At 54.0% G+C, this 20,349-nt stretch overlaps 2 protein-coding genes across 2 annotated transcripts; one reads left to right on the top strand and one right to left on the bottom strand.

Moving 5' to 3' along the window:
• Positions 1-215: 215 nt before the first annotated feature.
• SMTNL2 (smoothelin like 2) lies at positions 216-12,751 on the top strand. The gene is made up of 9 exons (XM_082201471.1): positions 216-750; positions 4,900-4,990; positions 7,097-7,312; positions 8,181-8,243; positions 9,042-9,108; positions 9,231-9,404; positions 10,025-10,142; positions 10,456-10,607; positions 11,534-12,751. Exons 1-9 carry the CDS (start codon positions 316-318, stop codon positions 11,658-11,660), a joined length of 1,443 nt encoding a protein of 480 aa, XP_082057597.1. The 5' UTR covers positions 216-315; the 3' UTR covers positions 11,661-12,751.
• Positions 12,744-20,040, bottom strand: LOC309520105 (tricarboxylate transport protein, mitochondrial-like). Its single transcript, XM_082201555.1, has 9 exons — positions 19,734-20,040; positions 19,034-19,141; positions 18,113-18,212; positions 17,137-17,275; positions 16,572-16,656; positions 15,781-15,885; positions 15,546-15,661; positions 15,389-15,462; positions 12,744-13,542 (listed from the first exon to the last, which is right to left on the bottom strand). Exons 1-9 carry the CDS (start codon positions 19,834-19,836, stop codon positions 13,428-13,430), a joined length of 945 nt encoding a protein of 314 aa, XP_082057681.1. The 5' UTR covers positions 19,837-20,040; the 3' UTR covers positions 12,744-13,427.
• Between the last annotated feature and the right edge of the window lie 309 nt (positions 20,041-20,349).

The following is a 20,349-nucleotide window of genomic DNA, read 5'->3' as shown; positions in this document are numbered from 1 at the left end:
CGTAGTGTTGCTTTGGCAGCTGCGCCCCAACAACTGAGAGGCGAGCCGGGCCGGGCCAGCAGCTCCTCCCCCCCAGGGGGCTGTCTGTAGCGGCCGGGAAGCTCCCACTCCCCGCGCGTCTTTGCTCCCTCCCTCCCTCCCTCTCTCGCGCCCACCCATCCCTCTCCAGGCCCGGAGCGGCGGCTGGCTGCCCCCTCCCACCTGCCGTCTATAAAAGGCTGGGTCCGGCTGGGCCGGCCAGAGAGGCGGGTGAACACACGGGGCTCTTCGAGGTGCTGCTAGTGTTGTTGGACGCCGGTTGCGCTCCCTTATGCCATGGAGGTCAGCGCGTCGCGGGGAGCTCAGTCCTCTTCGGGGTCGTCGCCGGGGGACCTGGCGGACCTGAACGCGCAGGACGCGGCGACGGTGTGCGAGGCGCTGGGTCGCTACGAGGAGACGCTGCGCGGCGCCGTGCGCGAGATCCACGTGGACATCCAGGCCTTCAAGAACGGCGTGGACCGACAGGTGGCCGAAGTGCTGCGCCTGGCCAACCCGCTGGCGCACAACGTGGCCGAGCTCCAGCGAGAGAACCGGCAGCTGCGCGCGCACGTGGACCGCCTGGCCCGGCAGGTGGAGGCCCTCAACCGGGCGGCGGGGCTGCCGGACGCCTCCAGTCCCGAGCCCGAAGCCCCGACGACGACGGCGCCCTGGCCGGGCAGCAGCAGCCGCTTCGCCAGCCACGCCCGGCTCTCCCTCGCCACCAAAAGCCAGGTGAGGTCATTGGGGGTGGGCGGGCAGGTGGGATCGCGCTTTAAAAGGAGCGGCAGGAGCCCCGACGGCTTGGAGGCCCCCCGTCCCTTTCTCCCTCGCGCGCTCTCGGCCCCGACGGTCAGGGAGGCTCCGGCCACCCAGTAATCCTTGGGCGCTCTTCCTTCCTCTTGAAGAAGTACCGCTCTGGCACGGGGGGGGGGGGTTGGGGGTGGAGAAGGAGAGAGGAGGAAAGAAAGAGCCCACCCCCCCTAGTGGCGGCTGTCGAGCGACCCTCGAGGGCGGAGTATTTGCTGCGGGCAGGATGTTTGCACGAGCGCCTTTGCACGTCGAGCGCGCTGGCTCGAGCAGGGGCTGGCGGCCCTCCGCCGGACGCCCCCTGTGGCCTTTTCCGCGTGGGAGGGGCGCAGGAGGGCCGCCGCCCACCACCACCACGAGAACGCGGTGGGCGAGGAGGGAAGAGCCCGTTCCGGCCGCGGGGCGGTGCAAAGAGCGCCGGCAGCAAGCGAGGGAGGAGTTTGGGGAACGGTGCCGCCTCCTTCCTGGGGGACTTGTGCGGCCGAGTAAAGCTTGCTCTCCGTGGGGGGCATTCCTGACCCCAGAACCTCTTTTCACGAGGAAATGGCCTCTTTAGCCACGAAAGCTAAGCGTCTTTAAAGTACCACAGGATGCATTTCTTGTTTTCACAAGTGCTGGATTTGGGATGCAGAAAGAGAGCACCCCGGAGCATGTGAAGAGTACTGCTGTCCTCTGTCTGGCATTGGGCCACAGGACTTGACCAAGCTGTTTTTTAAGACTGGAGTCTAGGGAAGCAGCTGGTGACTTGGGGGCATGGGAATCGGCCAGAGGTTGAGGCTGGGGATGACTTACGGACCAGCTGCTTGCCAAGCCCCTAAATAGAAGGATGACTTGGGACTTGGTGTCCCTGCCTCCTGTGGAGGAGATGGGATTTCTCAATCTGGATATCAGGTGGATTTAGTCCTGTGGGGATCACCTTTTGCCCTATTTTTGTGGGGCGGGGGAGGCTTGCTGATTCCCCCATGCTGGGAAATCTGGGGACATGGATGTTAAAATGTTTCCCTAAAAGCACAGGCAAACTAGACTCCCAAGAAGCTAATAAAAAGCAACTATTCCTGGAGAGACAGCTTTGCCTAACCAAAGTTAGATCAGCCACTATTCAGGCTCTGTTGGACTGGACCAAAGGCTAGGAGCTTTCCAGGAGCCAGGAAGACCCAGACCCCTGGCAGGGTCCTACCCCCATTTGTCCCTCTGCCCAGCATTCGAACTTCACCAAGCGCATTTTGCACCTGGCTATCAGCCACTTGCGATCAAGTGAAGATGCCTGGGTGCCAGGATGCTGCCTAACGTCTCCACCCCATGGAGGTGCTTGCCTGGGGCTCCTTGGATCTTACCTGTTTTCACACACTGGCAACACATCCTTTAGAATTCTACCCGCGATGTTTTTATCTGCACAATCGGAACGAATTTCAAGAACCAAAAGGTCTTGTTGAGAAATACGACTTTTGAGCCCTCTGCCCCCAAAGTAGCAACTAGGACATTCCGTTTTGGTGACTGCAACCTTGGTTTAAGGAGCCATTTGGCTTCTAGCTTATATATCTGGGTTTCTAACACTGCTTGTACCCCCACGGCATGACTCTTCAGAGCTGCACAGTCTCTGGACTGGGAGGCTGATGGGCTGCACTGGGGAACCTCTGGCCTGCCAGTTCTCCTCATTTGACCCTAACCACCTTAAGAGCATAAGAACAGCCTGCTACATCAAGCCAAAGGGGGCACATCTAGTCTAGCAGGGTCATGCGGCTGGTTTGGCCCCAGCTTTTGCCATCCCACCCCCATCTGTCAGTGTGGGGACTTCAAGGCCATCTCCATGGGGAGGTCCGTGCCTTGCCCCCCTCCCAGACTCCTGATCTGCCTTTCTTTGCAAAGCCTCATCTCTGCTGTGGGGCCAAAACCTCGCAGAGACTTTCTGCTTCAGCTGTTTATCTCCCTGGCCAGTGTGTGTGTGAGAGAGTGGTTTTCTCCCAGTCCCTCCTGCAGCCTCGGCTGTGTTTTTCTGAAGCCCAAGTGGAGGAGGCAGAGGCAGTGATCCAGCTGTGTGCTCCTGCTTCCAGGTGGCTCCTGCTTTGAGCCGCCTGCTGCTGTCAGGACCACTTAGCCATGACGTCACCTTGGCAGCTGAGCCCTGGGGGGGAGGGAGGGGGAGGAGAGGAGTGCAGGCAGCTGGAGTCTCCCTCCAGCGCAGCAACCAGCCTCTGGCCTTTCCATTGGCATGATTGATGGCTTTTGCAGGGAGTGGGCCTGGTTTATGTTACGCTCAGCGACAGCAGAGGTTGACAGCCGGGGCTTCGGAAGGGTCTGCATTTTGTTCTCTCCAAGCTCACCTCTGGGTGCTCCCCACGTCGGCCGGGGCTGAGCGCCCAGCACCGCACCCTCGCTGTGTCACGCGAGCCCATCCTGGGCTCATGGCAGTCGCTGGTGGTGCCTCAGGGCAACTGGGGCCAGCTGCTGCTTAGCAGTGGCAAATGTTTCCTGCTGCCTTGTTGAGAGGGGGCTCAGGTTACAAGAAAGGAGATTCCGACTAAACACATGGGGGAAAAACTTTCTGACAGTAAGAGCTGTTCAGCAGTGGAACAGACTTCCACGAAAGGTGGTGGACTCTCCTTCCTTGGAGGTTTTTAAGCGGAGTTTGGATGGCCATCTGTCATGGGTGCTTTAGATTCCTGCATAGCCGGGGTTGGACTAGTTGACCCTTGGGTCCCTTCCAACTTTTAAGGTTCTGTGGCAGCCTCACTTTGGAGTGTTAATCCAGCTGTGGGTGGAGGGCATTGCAGGGTTGCCAGTGAGGTTCAGGTCTCAGCGTTCCCCCTTCACCCCTCAGCCACAGAGGCTGCCCAGAGGTCATAGCACCTGGTCTGGTCAGCTGCTCAACAGGCCCCCGCCCTGTGGCTGTCTCCAAGGTCCTCCTTTCACCACCCGTGGGTGACAACCAGGCATATTGCACAGGTCACCACTTTCCTCCCGCATCCCACATTCCTGTGCCTGGAGGTTTTTCTCTGTGTCCTGGATGTGGTGGAGACTGTGGTTGCTCCTCTGATGAAAAGAAAAAGCTTTGTGCATGCTCCGAGAGGCACTCCTTCCCTTGTTTCAGACCCCAGGCCAATATTTGAAAGGAGCTCTTTGCAAATCCCCGATTCCAGGTGGGCACATCTTCTCCAGGTGATGTACCTCCTGCCAGTGGGTTGCAGTTCCTGGCTTAAGTTTGTACCAAGGGCTGCAGGTCATTTCTTGACAGGTGGTGGTGGGGAGCAGGGCAATCTGGTTTATTGAGGACATGGATCTCGCAGATTGGCTATGGTGAAGTTCATTTTGATATTTGGAGACATTTTTAGCACGAGTGACAAATATAATAATCCTTCATTTTTGTGTGTGTGTGTAATTCTGCATTGTTATTTCGTAGCTCACTTGATAAACATAATGATTTCTCAGAAATGTGTCAGCTTGTGTCTGTGCAGCTTTTTCTCGTGGGCAACTGGAAACAAGCCCCCCACCCTAATGAAGCTGAAGGTTCAAAGATTCAGGGCAGACAAGGTCCTTCTTCACACAGCACAAACTGTGGGACTCACTGCCTCAGGAGGAAGGGATGGCCACCAATTTGAATGGCTTTCCAAGTGGATGAGACAAACTCAGGGAGGAGGCAAAGGCTTTCAGTGGCTCTGACCCCTGATGCTTATGTTCTGTCTCCACTGCCAGAAGGCGTGTGCCCCTGAAGAGTGGGGACTGGGGGATCATCAGTGGGGAGGGGGCTGCTGCTGTTGCATTCATGTCCTGCTTATGAGGACATCTGGGGCATCTGGTTTATTTCCAGGTGACGGATGTGTTGTGTTGGGGTATCACTTAAATGCCATACAGCATTTGGCACAGTGTATTACAATTGCTAGAACAGGCAGGAAAATTAAAGTGGTTCATGGGGGGGGGGAGTTTGGGAGCCCCTGTCAGCAGCACACTTGAGGTTCAGAAGTACCGCCCGCTCCCCCCAAAAAACTGCATTCTGAAAAGCTTTGAAGCTCTTCTCTGTGGGGTTCTGGCCCCGCACATGTGCTCCTCTCAAGGTTCTCCTGTTCTTCTTTTTTGCAGAGTTTGGATTTAGATGATCTGAGTGACTTGAAGAGCAGGAGAGCCCCTGACTCAGCTGCATTGGAGAATGGGCACCACCAGCCCTCCGGAGGTAAGGAAGTCGTGCTGGAGAAATTGTAGAGGTGGAAGGGACCCAAAGGATCATTAGTTGAACCCCCTGCAAGGCAGGGATCGCAGCTGAATGAAGGACAGGCTGTACTCCAGAACAGCCCCAAATCTGGCCCGCTCCAAACCTGGCAAACTTGCAAGGCAGCCTTTGTGGGGTGGAGTGGGGGTATGGCTTATGGGGTCTCTAAACATGTTCCCTCTTTCACCCTGTATCCATCCCAGAGATGGGAAGACGAGCGAAATCTACATTATTGCGATGGAGGTGTTTGCTTATTCATGCTTGTGTCTGAATGAAAATCAAGGCAGTTTACAAACACTCCATTTACAACTTTCAGCATGAACCTTTAACATTTTTTCAATTTTCTCTTATTCAAAGTTGTGATTGCGATCCCCCTAGGGGATGAAGGAGGGATAGAAATGGCTGAAAAGTTTTCTGAGTACAAGAGCATAAGCCAGGCATAGGCAAACTCGGCCCTCCAGATGTTTTGGGACTACAACTCCCAACATCGCTAGCTAACAGGACCAATCATCAGGGATGATGGGAGTTGTAGTCCCAAAACATCTGGAGGGCTGAGTTTGCCTATGCCTGGCATAAGCAAATATCCCAAGTCATGGATTGCGTAAAGGTGCCAATGGGGTCAAGCGAGCCTTGCTCTGGGAGCCATCAGGTGAAGTGGGACGTCCTTTCTCCCTTCTCTGACCACCTCCCTCCACCCAAACCTGAGAACAGGGGAACTTCGGCAATCCGGAAATGAGCAGCCAGCTCCTTGCTGTTCACCTGCTTCAGTGAGCCTCTGCTTCTGGCTTGCAGGTGCCCCCAAAGTCCTGCCTGCTTTCTCCAACACAGGAGGATCTCTGCAGTGGCAAAAGCCAAACAGCATCCAGGAGGGCAACCTGCCGCCCCCAGCTAAATACATAGAGGTTCAGAAAAAGGCAACCAAAATGATCAAGGGGATGGAGTGAATCCCCTACGGCAGCCTTTCTCAGCCTTGGGTCCCCAGAAGTTGTTGAACTACAACTCCCATCACCCCTAGCTAGCAAGGCCAGAGCTCAGGGATGATGGGAGTTGTAGTCCAACAACATCTGGGGACCATCAGGTTGAGAAAGGCTGCCCTACGGGGAAAGGTTGCAGCATTCGGGACTTTTTAGTTTACAGAAAAAGCGAGTAAGAGGCGACATGATAGAAATTTATAAAATGATGCATGCTGTAATTGGCGGAAGTGGATGGAGAAAGGTTCAGTGAAGCTGAATGCTGGAAGGTTCAGGACAGAGAAAAGAAAATACTTCTTCCTGCAGCACATAGTTAAACTGTGCAAATCCCACGGCAGGTCAGTGGTGGTCTCCAACTTGGATTGCTTTCAAGGAGGATTGGGCCAATTCATGGAGGAGGAGAGGGCTATCCATGGCTGCTGGCCACCATGGCCCGGCTCTGCCTCCGCAGTTGGAAGCAGCAATGCTTCTGAATACCAGTTGCTGGAAACCTCAGGCGGAGGGAGAGTGCTCTTGAGCTCAACTTCGGCTTGTGTGTTTCACAAAAGAGGCATCTGTTGGCCGCTGTGAGAATAGGATGCTAGCAGGCGGATCTCTGGTTTGGCAAAAGCAGCATTGTGTCCTGGAGGGGGGGGGGTCACACACACACACACACACACACACACACACACACACAGAGCACTGGAAAGCTCAGTTGGTTAGAGCAATTAAGTGTTGATAACACCAAGGCTGCAGGTTCGATCCCCGTCTGGGACAGCTGCATATTCCTTCATTGCAGGGGGTTGGACTAGATGATCCTCAGGTCCCTTCCATCTCTACAGTTCTAGTCTTCTTCTTGCCACCGTCCTCACTCTCCCCGCCCCCCCCCCCGTCCCAGTAGTTTGAAGCAATAGCATGTTTGTGTCAGCTGCAGGAAATGATAATAATCTCAGAGGGAGGAAAAAACAAGATGTTGCAAACTGCTTGGAGGGATCCGTCCTCCTCTAAAAGATGGTCTAGAATTTTTCCATTAACGTGAGCTGTTCACTATGAACATGCAGAGCCCCAGTAGTGACCTTTGCACTCAGTCTACTTTTGCGTCTCTCCCTGTACCCCCCAGGTCTGGGGGGGCCGCCTCCTCCTTCTCTCCACCGGCCGAATTCTTCCCCCGAGGCCCACGAGCCGGCAGTGAGTCTGCGGATGCCACACCTTCCTGTGACCTCTGTCACCAGAGTATCGGAAACCTATTCGGGAGAAACCACGGGGTCACTCATCTCACCAAACGTTCCTGGAGGGCAGCCGAGCGAGGCTGTGTCAAAAACGTCAAGCCAAGGAGGTAAAAGAAGAGCAGGAACCTGGCTGGTGGCAGTGGGAGGCATGTGACTCACCCCCAAGGCGACCTGTGAATGTTGTGCCTCAGACCCCAGCAGGATTGCCAGGAGGGCTTTGTGCTAGGCCCTTTAAATATGTGTTTACTGTGGGGTTATAGGTACAGTGGTACCTTGGGTTACATACCCTTCAGGTTACATACGCTTCAGGTTAGAGACTCCACTAACCCAGAAATAGTGTTTCAGGTTAAGAACTTTGCTTCTGGATGAGAACAGAAATTATGCTCCAGCGGCGCAGCGGCAGCAGGAGGCCCCATTGGCTAAAGTGGTGCTTCAGGTTAAGAACAGTTTCAGGTTAAGAACGGACCTCCGGAATGAATTAAGTACTTAACTTGAGGTACCACTGTACAGTCATACCTCAGGTTGAATGTCCTTTATGTTGAGTGCTTTCGAGTTGTGCTCCGTGGCAGCCCAGAAGTAACTGAATGTGTTACTTCCAGGTTTCACCGCTCTTGCATGCACAGACGCTGAAAATGACATCATGCATGGAAGCGGCAAAACGTGACCCACGCACACGCAGATGCGCTGCCGCGTCTTACATTCTGTTCAGGATGCGAACGGGGCTCCGGAACGGATCCCATTCGCATCCCGAGGTACCACTGTAGTTGTAGTAGGGGGTCCCCCAAATCTTTCCAGCAGCTTAGAGGATCAACTGTTCAAACACTTTTGCCAGAGCGGGGTGAGGCCCACCCTCCTGGTCCATTAGCCTGGGTCTGATCCTTCAAGGGCTCTTCACATGCTTTGCGATAAATAGACGCCTGCCTTCCTTTGCATGAAAACCAAACCTGCAGGCTTCTGACTTCTGCTTCTTTGCAGTGAGCGCAGTGAAGAATTGGAGTATAAGTTCCACAAGGACTGGAAGCGCTGCAGTCACCTCAGGTCAGCCGGCTTGTCGAACTGAAAGCTTCCCCTGCCCCGCCCCACCGTTTACAACAAGGGGTTTCTATAATTACAGTATGGAGGTGAATTCAGGGCCCACCCTGAGTTTGGAGGCGCTGGCAGGCCAAATTGCCTGCCCGGCAACACCGGAATCCTAACCCTGCTCAGGGCTCACTGAGACAGAATGACTTAAGCAAATGCTGGACATGGTTAAGCCATGCAACTGTCCTCCCCACCACAGGAGGCAGTGTTGGCCACCAGCTCAGATGGCGTTAAAGGGCTAGGCAAATTCATGAAGGAGAGGGCTATGGATGGCAGCTAGCCACAATGGCTCTGCTCTGTCTTTGAATACCTCAGGAAGAGGATTCTTGAGCTCGGGTCGTGTTTGTGGGTTTCCCACAATAGGCATCTGGTCAACCACTGTGAGAAGAGGATGCTGGACTAGATGGGCCATTGGCTTGATCCAATGGACTCTTCTTATGCTCTTATGGGCCACTGCTACATGGATCTGCATGACACTCAAAACACCAGGCCTGCATTAGCTAGGGGACATTGATGGACCCTTGGCTACCCAAAGACTGGAGGAAATGGACTTAGGTAGCAAAGAGGAGTCTCTGTTTATGAGCCTGGTTAACTAGCAGCAATAAATACCTTAAAGGGATCTGGGCACATGTGGCTATAAGGATTTTCAGGGAGTGGAAAAGCCAATTGTTCCCTAGGCAGGAGTTCTGTAAATGTGGGGAGGGGGAACCACCAAAATGCCTTCCTTCGTCCTCATTCATTTCATTTTATCCGCAGAGAAATTCTCTTCCGTGACGAAGTCAGTGTCAGCCGTAACCTATGGAGCCCACCAGGCTAGTGAAAGGTGAGGCTTTGGGGCTGGGGGGCTTGGAGGCATCGTTCAGGGAGCCCCCACACCTTCAAAAGGATTGATCATCTGTAGCTCTCTTTTAACGGGACATTTGCCCTTTTCTCTTGTTCTGACAGCATCGTTGCGGACAACCAGCGGGATGCAGCCCCGAAATCCCACTCCCCACCCCCCACGGTCCACAGGCAGGTGGAGAAACGGAGAGAGCTGGTGAGGTCTCAGACGCTGCCCCGGACCTCTGGGACACAGGCCAGGAAGGCCCTCTTCGAGAAGTTTGATCAGGACAGCGGGAAGTATGTGGCGCCTCCTGTGGTCCCAATTTGTAGTTGTGCGGGGTGCATATGTATACGTACATGTATAAAATGGGGGGTACAGCTGACTTGACAGCAGTACAAGCATAAAGGATCCAGGGGTTTTAGTAGACCAGAAACTGAATGTGAGTACACAGTGTGATGCAGCAAGAAAGGCTAATGCCATTCTAGGCTGCATCAACCAAAGTCTAGTGTCCAGATCAAGGGAAGTAATAATATTACTGCTTTAGTCATAACACACCTGGAATACTGTGTCCAGTTCTGGGCATGACAGTTTAAGAAGGACATTGACAAGCCAGAAGGTGTGCAGAGGGGGGTGACCCAAGATGGTCAAATTTCCTGTGAGCAAAGGAGGGACAAAAACTCTCGCGGCAGCCACAGCCCAGCTCATGGAGGAGACTGCTATCGACAGCTTCTAGCCCCAGTGGCTGGGCCGTGCCTCCACACTGGGAATAGCCAAGTAATAGAGCACGAAACTCTTAAATCTCAGGGTGGTGGGTTCAAGCCCCATGTTGGGCAAAAGATATCTGCATTGCAGGGGGTTGGACTAGATGACCCTTGTGGTCCCTTCAAACTCTACAATTCTATGCTCTTCCCTGCAGGGGCAAAGGGGAAGGACGGGCCAAGCTGAAGCGGTCGCAGAGCTTTGGGGTCGCCAGTGCGAGCAGCATCAAGCAGATCCTCCTGGACTGGTGCCGATCCAAAACCATCGGCTACAAGGTATTTGCTTATTCCGTTGCCTGTATCTCCCACCACCTCCTTTGCGGAGCTCTGGGTGGCGTATGGGGGTCTCCCTCTTCCTCATTCAATCCTCACAACCCTGTGGAGTAGGCTAGGCTGAGAGGCAGGGCCTGAACCCCAAGGTTATACCCAGCCAACTTGATGGCCAAATAGGGATCCCCATCTCAGTCTCCCTCCTTCGCTCTTGTAGAGCCCCGTGGCCTGTTGTGAAAGGGGACGGGGCATTGTAATCCTGATAGCACAGAGCATTCCTTCCTTCTAACTTCTGGCCCCTCCCCTCCACCTCCGGCAGCACATCGACCTGCAGAACTTCTCCTCCAGTTGGAGTGACGGGATGGCATTCTGTGCCCTGGTCCACTCCTTTTTCCCGGAGGAATTTGACTACCAAGCACGAGACCCCACCAAGCGCAAGGAGAACTTTGAAGTGGCCTTCAGCACGGCGGAGTAAGTAGGCTGCAGCCTCCCCTGCTGCCTGGGCTGGAAGCTCACCCTTGGTGGGCACAGAGATTGGTTGCACAGGCTCTCCAGTTAAGACTGTGGCATTTATAGCCTCTGCCTGACATTTGGGGAGGGCTTGCAGAGCAAGGGCGGGGAGAGAAAATGTTCTGAGACGGAGGGCCTGGGGCAAGTCCACCTGAGCCTCCTTTGCGGGGAGGTCTGAGGAATGACCGCATTTGAAAAACGGTACAGTTCTGGTTGCCTCGCCTCAAAAAGGAGTTGGGAAAGATCCAGAATAAGGCATCCCAAGTGATCAAGGGGGTACAGCGACTCAGGTGGTGCAATGGGTCAGTGTGTCTGGCTGCTAACCAGGGATAGTTGTGGGCACTGTTCCTGCATTGCAGGGGGTTGGACTAGATGACCCTTGTGGTCCCTTCCAACTTACAATTCTGTGACCCCCTTACAAGGAACAGTTGCAGCATTTGGGACTTTTTGCTTGGAGTAAAGGCAAGTAAGAAGTTTAGGAAATGCTGCAGAACTTGTGAACATGCAGTGAAGCTGCACATAGGAAGGTTCAGTATAGAGAAAAAGCATTTCATGCAGCATGTAGTTCAACTGTGGAACTCCCTGCCACAGGGGGAAGTGATGTCCACCATCTTGGATGGCTTTAAAAGGGGATTGGGCAAGGTCACGGAGGAGGAGAGGGCTATTAGTCGCAGTGGCTATGCACTGCCTTGGAATCCGTTTCTGGAAACCACAGTGGGGGAGAAGAGTCTTGTGCTTGTGCCCTGTTTGCGGGTTTCCTGCAGGCATCTGGTTGGTCGCTGTGAGAACAAGATGCTGGACTAGATGAGCCCCCTTTGGCCTGATCATCAGGCTCTTCCAATGTTCCCCTCTCTGTCCTTCCTCTGACTCTCGGCTGCCTCTTGCAGGAAAATGGCCGGCTGTGACCGCCTGATCGAAGTGGACGACATGATGCTGATGGGCCGCAAGCCGGACCCCATGTGCGTCTTCACCTACGTCCAGTCCCTCTACAACCACCTCCGGCGCTTTGAATGAAGCCAGCGCAGGCTGTGAAGGGAGCCGCCACGGCCGCCTGCCGAGAGGGTTGTGGCGCTGCGCTCGCCGGAGGAGCAAACAGTTGCTCCCTCCCCTGTGCCCACCTCTTCCTGCGTTGCCGTGGAGGGAGGCCCCAGACGGGCACAGGCTGCCACCGCCCCAGGCCCAGTGCCAGTGGGTTGTGGAGGCAGGGCTGGCTGGTCGAGGCAGAGGTTTCTTGTTCTCTCCAGGCAGCTGAAGCTGGAGGAAGTGCTCAGGCTGCCCTTTCCTCCATTTGGCACAGGCCCCCAGGGGTGTCTGCCTGTGCCTGGAAGCTGCCTTCATCATGTGTGCCAACAGAGCTCAGTGCCACTCTCTCACCCACCCCTGAGCCCTGTTTTCTTGAGTTGAGGTTAGTAGCAGAGGCTGGATGCCAGGTGCTAGATGTGGCCAGGGGTAAGTTCTTGAAGGAACCCCCCAGCCTGTGTGTGTTTGTGTTTGGCATTGGGCAGCCCAGTTCCGTTTTTACTTCTACTGTGAAGGCAACTTTGCTTCCGCTGCCCAACTCCAAGGTGCAACAGCCCATGTGGCCAAGCTGAGAGCTGAACAATTGCCCCATTGGCCACAGGAGCCACAAGTCAGATTGCCAAGGTCAGCCTGGTTCCTCTTTGTCCCACTTTCATTTCCCACCTTCAAGGCAGGCCACGCTGTTTGTATGTGTGTGTGTGCGTTCACTCTGTCTTCCTGCTTTGGACGTAGTTGAAGCCAGCCTGAAGACCCCAGGGGGTTAGAGGGCAGAAGACTCTGCATAGTTCCCAAATATGGAAACTGAGCAGGACTTCTTGTCTCAAACAGCCCCCCTCCCAGCTTGAAAATGAGTCCTAAAATTCTGCACCCTGTGGAGGAGGGCTCCTTAGTTCTGCTAGGCACCCGCTACCCCCACCCTGACCCACCCTAGAAAAGGTGCTTCCGGCTTCCTCAGGCCAGCAAGAGCTTTTGGGCTAAGGCTTCCTTGCTGATATTTATACATACATATATATATAATGCCTGGCTCTGTACAGATGGCCATTTCTAATCCTCTCTCGATATATTAAAAGGCAGCTCTTGTTTGGTCTTCGTACTTTTATTCTGAAAAGCAACATTTATGAACTTGTAAACATCAAGTCAACCTTAAATAACAGCGGCAACTAAGTTAGAAAAAGAGACAGACATAAAAAGGCACAAACATCAGAAACACGCAACGGCTTTCCTCGAAATGGGTGCAATGGCTCCTTCCTAGAGTGGAGAGGAATTGCCCCCAGGAACAAATCCAGCTTCTCTGCACGTGCGAATGGATGCAGGCAGACTGTCCTCTCTAAAGGAGGGGAGGGGGCTGCTGTGCCTGCTTGAGCTTGCAATGCAAAGCCTCTCTCCTGTAATGCATCTGCTCCCGAAACACACTGGCAACAGCTGACTTGGAGTGGACAGCACCTCTCCCCACCCCTGGAATTGGTAGCAGGAAGAGTATGCGCTCCTGACCATAAATAGGTATACGAAAGCCATGTGGCGCTTGAGCTGGAAGCATTTTGGAGTACCGATCAGTGTTCCCAGAGAATGGGGGGTGGGCAAGGTTAATAAGAGCAAGGTGACCCTTTTGCTGGGGGGTTATCCTGGAAGAGGGAAACCTCTGACCTTACAAGGCTTCCCCCGCTCCTGGGTGGGTGGGAGGGAGGGAGGGAAGGGAGAGGAAATGGGAGCTTTGGGTGGGACGGGGATTCGTCCGCCAGCCCCTCCTGCACCAGAAGAGCCTCACATGGTTTTCCAGACCTTGTTGAGAAGTTTCACCACCTCCTCGTAAATGACAAAAACGATGGCCACATCCAGGCAGACCCGTCCCAGGCGGGGGACCGTCCCTTTGTAGAATCTGCAAGGGAAGAGATCCCAAAGTCAGAAAAAGGGTTTTCAACAGGTTGCCCCCCCCCCCCGTTAACCCAATATCAGACAGCAAGTGGAGGATGGAGACTTGGAGGGGCTGGACCAAGGAGACCTGGGTTCAAAACCCAGCCCAGCTATTTATTTTATGTACCATATTTTTTTGCTCTATAAGACTCACTTTTTCCCTCCTAAAAAGTAAGGGGAAATGTGTGTGCGTCTTATGGAGCGAATGCAGGCTGTGCAGCTATCCCAGAAGCCACAACAGCAAGAGGGATCGTTGCTTTCGCTGCACAGCAATCCCTCTTGCTGTTCTGGCTTCTGGGATTCAGAATATTTTTTTCCTTGTTTTCCTCCTCCAAAAACTAGGTGCGTCTTATGGTCTGGTGCGTCTTATAGAGCGAAAAATACGGTAAGTTTTGATTGAGTTTATTTTACAACACATACACACTTATCAAACTAAACATAAAAATAATCACGCCCAATCAAAAAACAAACAGCAACAGAACAAAAAACAAAAAGATACAAATAAAACATAATAACTATGGAAACTTATACAAAACAACCCGTCCACAAAATATATACATACTATATTTCAACTCTTCTTCCAATTGGCTTCCTTCATCCTCTACACGGTTCTCTTTTCAATTTTTGGTAAATGTCTCCTTTTTAGTTTTTTTATTATCCCTAATACTTTCTGTTTTTAATAGCTCAGCTATTTAGGCTCATTGGGTGAGCGGCAGGGTCCGTCACTGTGTCTCAGCCTGGCCTGCTTCACAGGGCTGCTTTGTGGATAAAATGGGCAGTGGTAAAAGGAAAGAGGATCACACGCACTTGCTTTGAGCGCACTGGATGAAAGCCACAAATAAGATTTTTAAACAAATCTGTCAGGGATTCTTGAGCTGTGATTCCTGCACTGCAGGACCCTCGGGGCTCCCTTCCAACTCTACAATTCTGTACTGATTAAATGAGTGGGCTGCCTGCAGAGTCAGCAGCTGCAGGTAGGGACATCTTGCAAGGGAAGGCAGAGAACTCTTGGAGGCACGGGGAATGTCTTCTGTGCTACATCACATATGTCAACAACTGAGAATTGGCAGTGTGTCTTATGACAAATATGAGAGAGGGAAGAGGAGAAAATGCCAGACAGTGGTTCCATCCGGTATCCTGCCTCCCAGGCTGTATTTTTTATTTATAAAAATACTTCTATACCACTGTATCAAAAAAATCAAAGAGGTATATAGAAACAAAACCATAAAAACAGTTTTAAACAGCCATCAACTCGCCATTGTGGAAGGGTGTGTATTCTCAATTGCTTGCACAGGTCTGGCAGAATAGAAAAGCTTTCAGCAGGCATTTAAATGGTGGCACGGAAGATGCATGCTGCATCTCCAGTTGCAGAGAGTTCCACAGGACTGGGCTGATGCAACACCAAGGGCTCGGTTTCTCTGACCGGTGATGCTGCTGCAGGTGATCTCAGTGATCGAGCTGGGATAGAAGGGTTCAGGCAGTCAATGCTGCAACCACAAGAACCCTGCAGAAGATAAACTGGAGTGCTAAAGTCCAGTACAGTGTGGGAGATGGTACACTTAGCTTGGCTGTGGGTGGGTGAGAGTGGGGAGAAAAGGCCTGGATTCAAATCGCTGCTCAGCCTCAAGGCTCACTGAGCAGCCTTGGTAAAATTAGTATATCTAGGCCTGGTCTACCTTGTAAGATTGTTGTTAAGGCTAAAACACCACTGAGTCGCCAAAGAGGAGAGAAAGTGAGATAAAAGGCCTAAAGCAGACAAAAGAGCCCCAGTTCAAGTCAGCTAAGATGAAGGCCAGTTTAGCCTCACTCACGCCAAAGGGCCCTCGTTTTTCAGGATCTGGTAGGCACAGTCCAGGGTGTTTCGGTACTTGTATGCTTCCAGTCCCTTGAGAAAGAGAAGAGGCAGGTTTGGAGTTAAGAGCAGCTGAAATCCAGCCCCTTCCCAGAGGTGGCTGGGGGTGCCCTCACCTGCATCCTGGTCTTGATGACATCCAGGGGGGTGTTGCCAAAGACGCTGGCTGCTCCCGCAGTGGCCCCAAACGCAGCTGTGACAAACGGGTTCATCTCCCTGTGGGGGTCGTCCCCTGCCAGGCCCAGCAGAAGGGCAGAGAAAGAGGCATTCAGGCTGATGCAGGAAAGGACTGTCACCACCAGCAGAACAGAGATAAAGAAAGCTCATCCCCGGCTTAGCCGAGTGTCTTACCTAGATACCAGTTGCGGAAGGAGGTCATGATGAAGAAGCGGATGGCCTGGTTAGAGCCTTGCTTGAGGATGGTGGCTGTGAGGCCCTGGTAGGTCCCACGCAGGCCTGCAGGGCAGAGAAAATGGGGAGCTCTGGTTAGGGGGCGGCTGCTGCCTGTTTCTCTTCAAGTCCACCTGGCCTCGGGCCAAGAGAGAGAGTTTAGGGGTTTCTGTGTGGCAGACATCCCTATGGCTCTACACTGCTTGGGCAAAGCTTCCCCCGTTTTCGGGAAAAGGCCATAGCTTGGTGCTTTGCATTGCAGGGGGTTGGACTGGATGACCCTTGGGGTTCCCTTCTAACTCTACAGAAGAGCATCTGCTTTGCATGCAGAAAAGAACCGGCATGGTGTAGTGGTTAGTTGCCCTCTTCTGAACACCTTCCAGCTTGCCAGTAGTCTTCTTAAACTGGGTTGCCCAGAACCAGACGCAGGAGTCCAGGTGGGGTCTTTGTGGCAGAATTCGCCACCAAGCATAGAATCATAGAATCGTAGAGTTGGAAGAGACCACAAGGGCCATTCAGTCCAACCCCCTGCCAAGCAGGAAACACCATCAGAGCACTCCTGACATATGGTTGTCAAGCCTCTGCTTAAAGACCTCCAAAGTAGGAGACTCCACCACACTCCTTGGCAGCAAATTCCACTGTCGAACAGCTCTTACTGTCAGTAGCCGTAATGAAGCAGCCGTAATGAAGGCTTTATTTGTTATTCTGCTGCAGAGACAAAAGCAGCTGCCTGCATTTCTGCTCCAGCTTACCTTGTTCCCGCACAATTTCCCGAACTCCATGGAAAAAGCCTCTGTACCTGGGTGTCAGGGACCCCTGATCGTGAATGAACTTCACCTGCAAACAGCAACGAAGAATAACGAATTCAGCGCCAAACTTATTCCTTGCCTGTGTCTGTCCTCATCAATAAATCCATAGCTGAAAATAGGATAGGAGAAAATGAGGGCCGAGGTGCCCTCCTGCCACACTGAAAATGCGCTCTAAATGGTGCATCAAGCTCGGCCTGGGTGGTGCAGTGCTTAGCGCAGGGTACCTGGCTGCAATCAGGAGGACCTGGGTTCAGAAAAAAATATATCCACTGAGCCACAAAACTTCCTGCATGACCTCAGGCCAACAGCCAGACCTACCTCACAGGTAGGTAATGTTAGGAGAAGAGGGCGTGATGTCATGCACATGGGACAGGACCCCCCCCCCAAAGTTGGGTGCAACTCGGCAACTATGGGTGGGGGCACATTCATTCCCGCCGGCCTCTGCTTTAAGGCTGCAGTTCCATCACATCTGCCATGAGACGCAACCAATGCTTGGAGCTCCACCTACCTTGATGGTCTCCATGGGGCAGACGACCACCACGGCCTCTGCCACGCCAGCCCCAAGGCCACACAGCAAACTCTTCTTGCTGTCCAGCTTCCCTTGAGGGTCCCTGGCAGAATTGCTGAGGACCTCAAAGACCCCAAACCTGCAGAAAACCAGGGGGCCCAAACTGTGTCATGGGATCATAGAATTGTAGAGTTGGAAGAGATCCCAGAGAGTCAGCTAGCCAAACCCAATGCAGGGACCACAACTACAGAATCCCTGACAGATGGACATCCAACCTCTGCTTAAAAAATTTCCATGAAGGAGAGTCTGCTACCTTCTGCGGACATCCATCTGTCTTAAGAAGACAGGAGTTCGTCTTAGATCTGTTCATCCTAAGATGGATGGGAGGCCCCACCAGAGGATTTGGATGCCATCCTCTTCTTTTTTGTGTCCACGGCTCCCTTGACCAACTACATTATTTCTGTGGCGCCCCTGTGGGGCTTAGGAGCCCAGTTATGTCACCTCTTGCCTGCAGAGCTGGCAGCCTCTCAACCTTTTTCGGGCACCCCCTCTTGTGGAGTGTTCCCTCAGCCTCCTCTCCTTGGGAGTTCTCTGGGCAGCAGCTGCTGCCACCCCTGTTCTCTGAACTTCCCCTCCTGACCCAAAGAGAGGTGCCTCTCAGAGGCAACCTCTGCCTGCAGAGCTTATAGACAGGACTGCTGCAATAAACAGCTGTGAAAGCCTACGGGAGGCAGAGATGCGAGAGGGCAACAGAGGAGGGAGGGGAAAAAAAGAGGGGCAGAGGCCAGTATTGCCCATGGCACCCCTGACCATCATTCAAGGCACCCCAGGGTGCCACAGCATACTGGTTGAAAACCACTGCTCTAGTGAATTCATTTGGGTGCTGTATTTAGGACCCCCCCAAAGCGGCCCCTGTGTTCAAGTCTGAGAAAAGCCAACAGGGTGATGTTGCCAAGAAAGAGCAGCAGGTGCTTACCTGACGGCAGATTTCGGGATGGAGCCATACAGCAGGGAGCTGAGGCCCCTGTACAGCCCCCGGAAGCCATGGTCCTGGACAGTCAGTCTCACACAGTGTCCTGCAAGGGAGGCACCAAAGACGCTGTGAGCAGAGGAGATGCGGAATGCGGACTGGCTCACTTGCGAGAGTGGCTTGAGTAAAGTTCTGGGAAGGGAATCCAAAGTCATTGCAAGGCAGAGGGTCTGTGACCACTCAGCTGCAAGAGGGATATGTGCTCCTTTCAGAGGAACTCTTGACAGGCCTCTGCTTCACTTGCTGGTCTGCACATGGGCTCAAGGGAAGCCACAATTTCACAGAGGGGGTGTGGCCCAACTAGATCAAAAGGAGGGGGTCAGGTGGAGAGATACAGTGGTACCTCTGGATGCAAACGGGATCTGTTCCGGAGCCCCGTTCGCATCCTGAAGCAAACGCAACCCGTGTCTGCACATGCGCGGGTCACTGCTTCTACGCATGAATGTGATGTCATTTTGAGCGTCTGCGCATGCAGCGAAACCCGGAAGTAACACACGCCATTACTTCCTGGTCGCCGGCCGCGGAGCACAACCCAAAAATATTCATCCCGAAGCTACTTCAACCCGAGGTATGACTGTATTTGTTGGGGACACAAACATGCCTTGTTCTTGGGAAAGAAAAGGGCTGAATCTAACAGCAAGTGCCTGAGAAGATATTAGGCCCACCCACCAACCTGCCTTGGGTAGGGAGACTGAGTCTAAACAAAACCAGAACAAGGAGGGGAGTCCCAGTAGGGGAGTCAGAGCAGCCAGTCATAGAACTGTAGACTTTGAAGGGATCCCCAAGGGTCATCTAGTCTAACCCCCGCCATGCAAAGGCCTTGGGACTCTGGCCAGCCCGCTCCAAGGGGTGGAAAGGGTGGCTGACCAATGCTCCTGTAGCGCGGTGGGTTGGCCCTCTCATCCAGCTGCAGCTGCGTCTTGACATACTCGGTGGGGAAGGTGATGCAGATCTCGATGCCCCCCGCAATGCCGCCTGAGCAAGAGAGAGAAAAGGGGGTGAGGCGTCAGTGAGCTGGGCCCTGATCTGCGTGGAGAAAAGAGGGGTGCTCCGTTCCCCAACAGTCAGCCTGCTGTGTCCTGCTCTGCAGGGCAGGTGGCGCTTCAAGAGAGTCAGCAGAGGAAGCCGCGTTGCACCAAAAGAGGGCGATGACGGTTCGCCTAGCTCAGTACTGCCGGCACTGGCTGGCAGCGCCTCTCTAGGGTGCCCGTCGGGAGGTCCTCTCCCATTCCCACCCTTGAGATGCTGCGTCGGGAGCTTTCTGCAGATAGAAGCAGGTGCTGTGCCCACTGAGCAACACGGTCCTTTGAAGGGCTCTCTCCACCCATCCTTCAGCCTCCGGGCCAGAGAGGGGCTCCCGGGGGCCAAAGGCGAGGAGGAGCCACGGGGAAGCGAAGGGACGCCAACCCGCCCGCGCCGGTGGGACCGGGAGGTCGCGCCGTCAACCAAAGGGACGTTCTCCTCCTCCTCTCCCCTCATTCCGCACCGCAGTGTGTTCTGCGCCCGCCTGCCCGGGGGACGGAAAGTGGGTGCGGGGGAGGGGCCGCCGCGGCCGTTTCTGCCTCACCTGCCAGGATAGCCTTGCCCGGGTGGGTCAATTTGGGCCGGCCGGGGGCGGCGGCGGCCACCGGAGGGGCTCGAGCCCCGCCAGGCTCCGAGGTCTCGGCCATTCCGACACGCCCAGGCGACTGTGAGGCTGAGGCGGCTCCTCGGCTCGATTACAATATTCATAAGCAAGCCCCTCATGAATATTAATAGATGGCGCGGGCCGCTCGAGCCAGCCTCAGGGGGCACGCGGATTGGCAGCTGCGAGGCCCAGAGAGCATGCGATTGGCTGAGCGCAGAGGCGAAGTCGGGTGGCCGAGTGGGATGCTTCCCTCCCCCCACCACATTCGGCTGGCATTGGCGCATGCGCAAGGCCATGCTTTAAGAAAGGACTTTTGCTGCCCGCGCCCCGCAGTCATATAGGAGGCAGAGTGGTCCTGAGTAGGAAGGTTCTCTTTAGCTACCCTGGTTCCTCAATAGCGGGAAGGAGGCAGGACACGGATGACAACAGAGTCCGACAACTAGAGCGAACGCTGCCTCCTCTGATGGCGAAGGCAACAGAGCACAGCCTCCATCATGGCTAGTTAGCCCTTTAATAGTCTTATTGTCCTCCAGGAATTAGACCAATCCTCTTTTTA

Source organism: Podarcis vaucheri, assembly GCF_965113315.1.
Source record: "Podarcis vaucheri genome assembly, chromosome: 15".
Lineage (NCBI taxonomy): Eukaryota > Metazoa > Chordata > Lepidosauria > Squamata > Lacertidae > Podarcis > Podarcis vaucheri.
This window is presented reverse-complemented; position numbering and strand designations above follow the sequence as displayed.

Bases quoted from the DNA above. Each gene is read 5' to 3' on its own strand.
- SMTNL2 (XM_082201471.1), top strand. From the start codon at position 316: ATGGAGGTCAGCGCGTCGCGGGGAGCTCAGTCCTCTTCGGGGTCGTCG. The intron at 9,109-9,230 runs GTGAGGCTTTGG...TTGTTCTGACAG, and splicing joins GCCCACCAGGCTAGTGAAAG to CATCGTTGCGGACAACCAGC. The intron at 10,608-11,533 runs GTAAGTAGGCTG...TGCCTCTTGCAG, and splicing joins GTGGCCTTCAGCACGGCGGA to GAAAATGGCCGGCTGTGACC.
- LOC309520105 (XM_082201555.1), bottom strand. From the start codon at position 19,836: ATGGCCGAGACCTCGGAGCCTGGCGGGGCTCGAGCCCCTCCGGTGGCC. The intron at 18,213-19,033 runs GTCAGCCACCCT...CCTCCCTTGCAG, and splicing joins ACCGCGCTACAGGAGCATTG to GACACTGTGTGAGACTGACT. The intron at 15,886-16,571 runs GTAAGCTGGAGC...TCTGCCCTGCAG, and splicing joins GGAAATTGTGCGGGAACAAG to GCCTGCGTGGGACCTACCAG.